This window comes from Myxocyprinus asiaticus, chromosome 12 (genome assembly GCF_019703515.2).
Source record: "Myxocyprinus asiaticus isolate MX2 ecotype Aquarium Trade chromosome 12, UBuf_Myxa_2, whole genome shotgun sequence".
Taxonomy (NCBI): domain Eukaryota; kingdom Metazoa; phylum Chordata; class Actinopteri; order Cypriniformes; family Catostomidae; genus Myxocyprinus; species Myxocyprinus asiaticus.
The window spans coordinates 49,826,860-49,837,515 of NC_059355.1; the positions used below are offsets into that span (position 1 = coordinate 49,826,860).

The window sequence follows — 10,656 nt, forward strand, 5'->3', positions numbered from 1 at the left end:
TGAGTCATCCTACCTGCTTCTCGGATCACTTTCCGATCTCTACAAGCTAGTAAAAATCAATGTTTCATGCACATTTATTTACTTATTTGGCAAGTAGTCTTGTAATAAGCTGGATAATGAGCAGTCAGACTGTCATTATTTATAAAATAAACAACAACAGAATGCAAACCAGAGGTGGATCTCAGCTGTTCAGCAATTTATTACTTCTATTAGTTACATAATTTCAATGCAAATCAATCTTATATGTCCAATTATGTATTTATTTATTTGGTTAGTAGCCGTGTAATAAGTGGGATATAGTCAGTCAGTTGTTATTGCAAAATAAACCACTTTAGGGTGATACAAGACCTGTATATGCTGTATATTATCCCTTACTTATCTCTAAACGTTAAGCACATATGTCTCGACTAACACTCAAAGTGATTTCAACATAGTTTAATGTTGGGTTAGTAAATGTATGTCTGCCTATTTTATATTGATACTTTTCAGTACTGAATAAAATTGAGTTATGTTGGCTTGACTGTTATTCTACAAACTTTGTTTAGGTTTTTTCAAAGTCCCTAAACCGAGACAAAAATTCTAACACTAGCTCCTCCTACAGCTTTCAAGCTACATCCAACAAACTTGGTACAGACCTTCAGACTGTTTTCGAATAGTGTGCTATGACTTTTCTAACTGATCGGACTTACGGTTTTTGCACAGCGGATGATCCAAAAAACTGAAAAATCCCATACTTACATTGACGGAATGTTAAAATGGGCAAACGGAATGCTCGTAAATTCATACTCCAATCGTAAAAATTAAAATGTAAACAAACCCGGGGGCCTGGGTAGCTCAGCGAGTATTGACGCTGACTACCACCCCTGGAGTTGCGAGTTAGAATCCAGGGTGTGCTGAGTGACTCCAGCCAGGTCTCCTAAGCAACCAAATTGGCCCGGTTGCTAGGGAGGGTAGAGTCACATGTGGTAACCTCTTCGTGGTCGTGATTAGTGGTTCTCGCTCTCAATGGGGCGTGTGGTAAGTTGTGCGTGGATCGTGGAGAGTAGCATGAGCCTCCACATGCTGTGAGTCTCCGCGGTGTCATGCACAACGAGTCACGTTATAAGATACGCGGATTGACGGTCTCAGAAGCGGAGGCAACTGAGACTTGTCCTCCACCACCCGGATTGAGGTGAGTAACCGCGACACCACGAGGACCTACTAAGTAGTGGGAATTGGGCATTCCAAATTGGGAGAAAAAAAAAGTAAACAAACCCACAAAAGGCCTTTACTCTGCTTTAAGTTGCACTCTCTCTCTCTCTCTCTCTCTAACAAGCTAGCTAGCTGGCTGTTTGCCGTAGTTTAATATCTGTATAACCATCAAACTTAAAACCTTTAAAACCACTAGTTTAAACTTTCAGACAAGGCTTTGTTAAGCCAACATCAAGACTTACCTTTCTAGTTATATTTATAATCAATATTCAAGCCTTCAGATTGAGAGTGTGACTAGTGTACCCTTACAAAAAAATACTATGTTGGTAGTACAGTACTTTGATATACCACAGTACTAAATGATTACCATAGTCATGTACTACAGTATTTGCAGTACATTGTACTCCAAGGCACTTCAAAGAATAACATGGTGCTGTCATGTTACATACCAAAGAAACATGGCAATCCTGTAGTATATGCCCAAAAAATCTGTATACTGTAGTATTTTATTGTTAATGTATAATGCTTACAAATGCAGTCTAGGCAGGCGGCTCACTAGTGTTTAGAACACAGCCAGAGTGTGTGACTCACCGAGGGCATTTGGCTGGAAAGCAGGTGTCCATCTTGTGTGAGCATGTTAGACATCATGAGCGCGGGCAGCTCCGGGTACGAGTACGGGTTGATCAGGCCGTTGTGAGGAATGGAGTGACACAGGTAACTGGACTCTGGGTCCATGAGGTGGAGAAGGTGGGGGTCTGGGTGATTGGGGGGGGTTATGGGTGGGATCTCGTAATCTTCGTCACCTCCTCCTCCTCCGCCATTACCGTTGCCCCCTCCCTGCCCTGAGTAATTCTGCTGTAGAAAAGGAGAGAGAGAGAGATAATAATTATATTTTTACATTTTCAGGAACCAAATGTGAGTGGTGCTTGCCACAATGCTAGGGAGCTCTGAGTGGTTGCCATGATGTTGCTAAAGTGTTCCGAGTGGATGTTGTTGCATTGCTTTGCTGTTGCTAGGGTGTTCTGGGTGGTTGCTAAGGTGTTCTGTGTGGTTGCCATGGCATTGCTATGTGGCTGCTAAAGTGCTCAGAGTGGTTGTTAGTGCAGAAAAATCAGAAAAGTAACTGCTTAAGTTATTGAAAAGTTGAGGGATCATTCATGATTGGTGTGATTGGTTAAAATCCCTAACTCTAAGTATGATCAATAGTAACACTGATGCTTGCAAGGAGAGGCACAAAATGCAATGATATAAACTTTATGCAGTTATACAAGCAAGACCCACTGTTTTAGAAGCTAATCATTTGTCAAATTTTGATTTGTCTTGGAAGTCATTGAAAGTTTCTGGGAATACTGTATTATCACAATCAACTTTTGAAAGCAAAAACCATGTTTTCATAGCCCAGGTTTCTGATTGGCTCTCATGTTTCCTCATTTCCACCATGCCCTTATCGATACTTGCATCTCTCATCAACCGCGTCAATCTAACTTTGGACCCGAGACATGCAACATTAAATTCGGGAAAAAGGAATAAGAAGGCAAGTGAGAGAGAGAGAGAGATTGGTGGGGTATTCAAGAGGGAATGAAAAGCAATTTTGTGGGCTGCGATCTGACTGGAGCCCCCTCCATAATGACTGAGTCAAATTAATCATCAGAAATAATATTCTGCTGTCAACCATTCAAGAGCTTTTTTAATAGAATTTTTATGATTCATGTCTGCCCGTATACATCAAACAGTCAGTTCTGCAACATTTCAGAAATCAATTCAAAATCATCTTTGTGTTGGCTGTCATCTTCGCCTGGAGAATGGCCATTTATCTTGCAAACAAATACTTTTAGCAAATACGCGGCAGTGGACGATGGCAGAGACAAGGATTGTGGGATGTTAGATTTCACCTTGCCGCCGTACATTACTCAAATCACAAAGTTCTCCGAAATATATCACCTGTCCGAGATTCAAACGCAATGCTAAAGCGCTAAAAGATATTTTAAGAAAGAGATCCCACAGAGGTTGCTCTTTTATAACTCATTAAACGTAATAGAGTTCACAATTTTCACTTAAGTAACTTTGTTTCAGCTGTTTCTCTGAATTCTAAAATTCCTTGGGAGAAATAAAAACAGACACAGATGAGTCATTGTTGACATCCAGTACGAGTATCGAGCAATAAAATGAATGTGGATATCACAGCTCAGATCACTTGGAAGAATTTCATGAGAAATATTTGAGTTCATATTAAGATCTCTGACTGTTGATTTGAGACATTGTTGAGATCTCTTCTGAAATTCTCGAGGAGAAATGTGAGATTATTGGAGTCATTTCTCAGGAGAAACATCTGAGAAGCAAAAGACTACAGCTAAAGTTTCTACATTTGCTCTCCTTTTAATGTCATTGTTGTTTAGGGGAAACGATTGAGATATTAATGGGATCTAATTTGCCATTTTTCTTTCCAATGGATGTATAAGTTAATTCTGTTGTGGGAGATATTTAGTGGTCTACATCTAAGGTTGCATTGTTGGATGTTCCTTGACCAGATTTTAAATTAACGGCATAAATATTCAGTTGTTTTGCAACGCTATTTGCTTGTACACACAGTTCAGTAGTTTGCAAGTTAATGTAATCCTGCGGTGAGGATAGCGTAAACACATGTGGCTTGCTGTCCCTGGGGAGGGCTCGAGGCTCGAGACTTGACCTGAGCTCGAAATGCCCCCCCCCCTCCGACTGGATTAGTACTGATGGAATAGATAGGAGGAGATGGGGAGGTGATAGGATGCCGGAAACTCTCAATGCTACGTAGAGGTAAGCAGCTGTATATATACTCTTATTCTGGCTGTGTGATTGGTCGGATTAAATGAACTTGCTACTCCGGAACTTTATTAATTAAACGGCATTTCAATAGTTCGCAAGTTAATGTAATCCTACAGTGAGGATAGCATAAACATATGTGGCTTGCTGTCCCTGGCGGAGGGCTCGAGACTTGACCTGAGCTTGAATGTCCCACAAAAGAAGCCAAGAAACGGAACAGCAAGTCACTGGCGTCGTAGCCTTGTGAGGCACGGAAGTGATGTGTTGGAAGGAATAAGAGGAACCGACTGATTTTAACGACAATATCTCCTTTTTTTTCCTGAGATGCTGGATATAAGTGGGATCCTCTGTAATGGATATAGTGTGCTACCGATTGGAAGGGCTGGATGGGAGTTGGCAGATAGAAAATGAAAATAAATGCTCTCGTTAGAGGCAATGTCAGGGTACATGCTTGCATGTGCGTTTGCGATATGAACGGGCTGAATCCTCAGGCGCGGGACCGCACAGCATTCAATGGAAGAACATGCGATTCATGTGAGAATGTTTTAGCTGTATTATTCTGAGCTTGCTCAGAGCTACGAGCGGCTGAACCCGTAGGCGTGGGCCCGCCTGGCATACGACGGTAGGACACTAGATTCTTGTAGAAGTGATATATGATGCAATTAAGAAAACTCCCTATGCAAAAAGGGCTGAATCCTCAAGCACGGGATCACACGGCGTTGACAGGAAGAGCCTGTGTTTTCATGTGAACAGTTCATGCTGCATATAAGCAAGAATTCACTGTGATACGAATGGGTTGAGTCGTCAAGCATGGCGACCGACATTAGGGCGTATAGTAGGCGATATTTGAATGAAATTGATTGATGCGGATATGCCAGCTTATGGCGGACTGCTTAGGGAAGACCTAAAGTGGCCCAATTGTCAATCACTATGTTGTGATGGTTCGTTTAGTATGAGTGGCATTTTATGGGTTATGGAGCAATGGGGCTGAGATGCATGGTCTGAAAGATGTGCCAAGGTTGTGGCACGTGAACAGTTGTGACGCTTGGACAGTTTGCCGTGTAGTTGGAGTTTGTCGTATGGCCCTAAAGACGCCACGGTTGTGGTGCTTGAACAGCGTATTTGCGCTGTTTGCAGTGCAGTAGGAGGTTTGGTCGCATAGCCCGAAAGATGTCGCAGTTATGGCGCTTGGACAGCACATGCGCTGTTTGCGGTGTAGTGGAAGTCTGCGCGTGGCCTGAAAGACACCACAGTTTTGGCGTTTGGACAGTGCATTGCACTGCTTGCGGTGTAATGGGAGGTCTGGACGCCCGATCCGAAAGACGCCACAGTTGCGGCACCTGGACAGCACATTTGTGCTGCTTAAGTATCGGTTGAGTCAATAGAAAACGTGGTAAACGTAGCGACTGCGGATGCCTGAATGTAACTGTTGCTAGATTAAATGTCGGGAACAAATGTGAAACAATGTCAGGAAACATGCTTGCGTGTGCTTAGGAATGACGTCATTTAAAGCTGGTTGTCATGCAGTTAGAAGGCACCTGAAACCGAGTGCCCAGATGCATACCGTAGTCTGATGTTATAAACTGAAGCGTATGGTTTGGAGCTTTGTAGATTGTTTCCAACATAATTCCAGTCATTTCATGACTCTGTATTATTGGCATGGGGTGACTTGTCTCATTTTGACGAGGACGTATGATATCGTAGGAGTTTGTGCCTGAGAGTTGTTTTTAATAGATACCATAAGAGCACAGTTGGCAGTAGTGTGGTGAATAAAACGACTTGTTTATATTGATGACTTTGTAATGAATGCTACAGAAAACTGAAATAATAAACTGTTTATATACTCTTACTCTTGCTTTGTGGTTGGTCGGATTAAATGAATTTGCTCCTCCCGAACTTTGTTAATAAAACACCATTTGTGCAGCTGAGGTTGAATATGAATCTTCTATCTAGCTCTACATCCCTCTGAAGACAGATGTCTTTATCGACTTCATGGCCTCCCCTGTTATTGTCCGCTCTAATGGATGTGAAAATGAACATTTCCTGAGATTGAATTCGCCTCATAATTGTTGGAAGGAAACTAATTCAAGTGTTGTAAACATTGGGGCGAGTGGGGTATTGTGTGAAGAGAGACTGTCGTTCGATCCTCAGGAGAATTCTCGTACAGCAACAATTACAGATTCACCTTTTCAAATGTTAACCTCATTAAGCCATAATGGAAAGTAATTCCATGGTGCTATTCGATTACCATATTCATGTACTATAGTATTTACATGGTAATTGTACAGTAATACTTTTTTATAAGGTTAGTCGTGTTTCAACATTTAGTTACTCAGGTATCTCAAAGTGGTGTTTTGGTATAGTGATGGTGTCTTACTGGTTATTTTGATCTTGTTTTCCAGTAAAAATATCTAAACATACTTAAGACATGATACATTTAGATGAGACGTGAAATTACATGAGATATGTATCTTGTTTTCAGAGAAATTGTGTAACGTTTATGCTTATAGCAACAACAAAAAAAGCCAGTGGGGTAAGAAAAAAAAAAACTTGATTAAAAGGAAAAAAAATTGTATTTTTCTTACCCCATTGGTAAATAGTTTTTTCTTGTTTTAAGCATAAATTCCACCAAATTTTGTAAGATTTCTCTGAAGACAAGACTATATTTTTTCTTGTTTTAAGGATGTTGAGATATTTTTCACAGGAAAATTATACAATGATTTTTTGCAGTGCATCAGATGGTAATGTTGGAGTACTTTATTTACATACCACACCATAAGGGGAAAAAAACACAAATATCTCTATAATACCTAAATTATTTCTCCATGACAGCACTGACGTCACTAATGTCTCCAGCTTCACCGATGTTTCTCCTACAAGAAAAGACTCTAATAATCTCACACATCTCCTCTAGAGTTTCAGAAGAGATCTCAACAACGTCTCAAACTGAGATTTTCCAAGATACAAAAGACTGCAATCAAAAGTCCGAGATCTCAAGAATTTCTCAAGATTTTGTGTCTGTCTTTATTTTTATTTTTCCCATGGGACATCTGTCACAAAGTTGATTCTTATCTGTCTAGCTCAACTAAAACTCCATTACCTGAAAGTCAAATTTAAAACATTAAGTACCATCAATTCCTTTGCATTTAAAAGACTGCGTTCATCAAATGCATCCACGTGAGGCTGATTTTAAAGATAACCGTTAACAATGAATACAGTGAATGTTTCGTCGTGAAACCGGAAGGAGGGAGTGTGTATGGGATGTTTATCAAAAGTAGCTGTACGTCCTTGATGATAAAATGTAAATTTCAAGGACGTGCCCAGTTGAATGGTTCGGGAAAAATACATAATTCATCCACCTCACCTCGGAATGTATCTGTGTGTAGTACACATTTAATGCATGTGTACCCTTCCTTTCTAAGCTAAAGTCTAAACAGTTGAAGTGGTTTATAATAAGACAAATGGTTTTTCTTTCCTTCAGAAAACACGATGACTTTCTCTTTGCTTCTTTTCCATTTTTGTGGTCTCCCTCTATCTCTCCATCCAATTTTCAAGGATATTAGAACTCAATTTGGATGCAAGATGGCATTCGTATTGGATCTGAGGGTTTCAATTTGTAGCTTTCATTAACTGAAGAGGGGACTCCACTTTGAAATGAATGCCATCAAATTCCTGTGAATTTTTTTTACTGCGTGAGTGCTGCATGTTGAAAACATTTGGTACTGGTTGGTTACATGGGCCACTGGAAACTCATAAAACACACACAAACCCAACCGTCTTGTGTTTTCGTAAACAGATGAAGAGTTAGTTTGTATAAATGATGGAATAATGAAAAGGCGTAGGGCGTTTTCGGTTTGGGAAGGCGTCCAACTATCTCTGGCATCAATCTAAAGCTATTGTATGTTGTTGGGCTGATTAAAAATCCGACCATATGAGCGAGCGAGCTGCAGTCTTGACACAACAGATGTCATTCAGACGAACCTATTTTAATCTGCCTTACTAAGACCATAACTTTTCCACAACTAGATTTTTTCACTTTCTGAAGCAAATGTGAGTGATATTTGCATGTGCAAAACTCACCGATCTAAGTGGTTGCTAAGGTGCTTTGAGTGGTTTCTTTTGAATCAGAGAGTGTGACCAGTGTAGATGATTCACGAATGAATGACTCTCATGAGTCGGTTCTTTTGAATCTACAGCATGTAACATACAGCCAGGGCCATTTCTAGGCATAGGCAAACTAGGAGGTCGTCTGGGGTGCCACCAGCTGGGGGGGGCACCAATGAATATGCCATTTAATGAATGAAAACAGCAACCGTCTTGAACCGTCATGTCTGATTCGAAATGAACGCACTTAAGGCTTGTGAGACTGGTTGTTGAAAATGTGTAGTTAATCATACACTTTATGAGTTTTGTTGTAGTTAGTGGTATTTAAAAAAAATACTTAATACAACATCTTAATTAAAAAGTCTGTGTAAACACCTTTCACTAAAATCTGTTCTGCTGAAATATGAAATCATCTCATCATTTGGTAACAGACTGCTGTGGGCAGTAAATGTAGCCTAATAAAAATTGCATTTGTTAATTCCAAATATTTCATTTTTCAAAAGTACACAAAGAACTGCTAAGGAACCGGAATCGTTAAGAGGCATCAGAATCGGAATAGTTAAATTCTGCACTCCCATCCCTATTCAAATTACCTTGAGTATGTGTAATATTAATAGTGATGCATGCCTTAGCAAATACTACTAATTATAAGACCAACCCTAACCCTGTCCTCAAGAGAATGTATAATTTTTTTAAATAATACTACTACTAATAATTAAACATTATTTGTTTCATTTATTCATCTTTTTTTAACGTTGAGAATGTCTGCAAGGTTTAGCTCACTTCTGGGAACAAATTTGCCCCCAAATTACAGCGGAGTAAAACACACACAGACTTTCATTCACAGTATTGTCTGTCTGGTCACTGGGTAATTTATGATGCCAATGCAGTCCGTCAGCCAAATAAAAACAGATGACGCTCTAAAATATTGTCTTTGATAAACCCACCCGTCCACACAAACACACACCCACACACACACACACACACACACACACACACACACTGAATGGGACTCAGATAAAGGTCTGTCTTTGTTCTTCAGGGTTTGTGGGGGATGTGTTAGGGTAGATCTCACACATATCAGTCATAACATGTCGCTGTAGGTCTATAGATTAGTGCTTATTAGAAAAATAAGTCATTCTGCTTTTAAACACACACCGCCTCGCCAAACAAGAAACTTTTGGAGTTTTATTATCAGCACTTGAGTAAGTGTTCCTCCGAGGCATATTACTAATTCAGAAATATTATTTCATATAATAGGTAGAGCTCTGCAGCTTATTTTAGTTTTAACAGATGTGAATATTAATATAACATTCATAGCACTCTGTCTTTCCTGTAGAGTATCTCCGGGCAAGAACCTCCTCCAACTATATTATGGTTAAAAATACTTGCAATGCTAATATATAGTAGTGTTTGCTAGGGCAAGCATCACTATTAGTATTGCTCAAACTCATAACCCTAAAGGCCATAGCATACTTGGTTTTGTGTGTGCCGCAATGTTTTGTGCACAGTGCGCGTGGCGCCCTAACATCAAACTCAAAGCGCTGTTTGCATACAGGCTAAAGTATACATTAGCTTTCCGCGTGCCGCTACATCTCGCACACAGTGCCCGTGATGCAAATGTTGTCATCAGCACTGTCTGAGGACTGTCTACATGCAGCCTTAGTTTTTTAGACCAAGAACACCCAAGCAACCGCATAGCAACGCCTTGGCAACCACTCACAACACCCTAGCATCAAAGCGGAATGTTTGCACAGGCAAACACCACTTGCATTTTCTTTGAAAAAAGTAGAAATCTAGTTTTAATTAGCTTTATTTTTAAAAAAAAAACAAACGTCTATGACGAGTCCTTATTTAGACTAAATAAACATGTGTACGTAACATCACTGTCAAACCAGTTCCTATTCCACAGTGACCGTTCAGATTGGATTATCTTCGTCTGCAGCGAGAGGTAATTAATAAACTGCTAAATGAAACCTAATTGCAACAGTCACACACACAGTCTTATTCAACCACAAATAAAGTGAATGTGCAGCCTACACACCATCTGCTGAGTCCGTATTATTCCACGAGCATGTGGACGAGGCGAAACATTTAACCTTCAATGTGTTCACTCAAACACCATATGCTCCGACAGCGGCGATTTACAGTCACAAATATCCTCAAATCTTTACGTTCTCATCGGTAGAGTTTGACGAGTCCATTTTCTACAGTTCAATCGCACTCAGAAGAAGAAAAAAAACACTGCGGGGCCTTTTGTATTTCACTGTCGGCATCTCACATATGTGAATGCACATTCACACACACACACACACACACACACACACACATCTCTCTCTCTCTCTCTCTCTCTCTCTCTCTATTCTCTCCAATATGATATCAATGTACTGGTTCACAAAGCAGCTCTATGGAGTCCCATTACTGCAATAAAATACCATAGAGCTCTCTCTCTCTCTCTGAATGCATTTATTACTATTATAAAAATATCGATAAAACACCGATTCCCAAAGAGAACCAGCACATTCTCTATAATGTATCATTTGTTTCTTTTAAACGGCAATG

At 40.1% G+C, this 10,656-nt stretch overlaps 1 protein-coding gene across 7 annotated transcripts in view; it reads right to left on the reverse strand.

Annotated features, from left to right (window-relative positions):
* Window positions 1-10,656, reverse strand: part of LOC127449565 (TOX high mobility group box family member 2-like) — a 154,697-nt gene that overhangs the window by 57,041 nt on the left and 87,000 nt on the right. For 4 of the 7 annotated variants that reach the window (XM_051713083.1, XM_051713081.1, XM_051713086.1 and 1 more), the window contains one exon: window positions 1,783-2,043. In XM_051713083.1, coding sequence (XP_051569043.1) covers window positions 1,783-2,043 — 261 coding nt within the window. Of the gene's footprint in view, window positions 1-1,782; window positions 2,047-10,656 lie in introns of all 7 variants that reach the window. The other 3 variants (XM_051713082.1, XM_051713080.1, XM_051713084.1) reach the window with 1 other exon arrangement.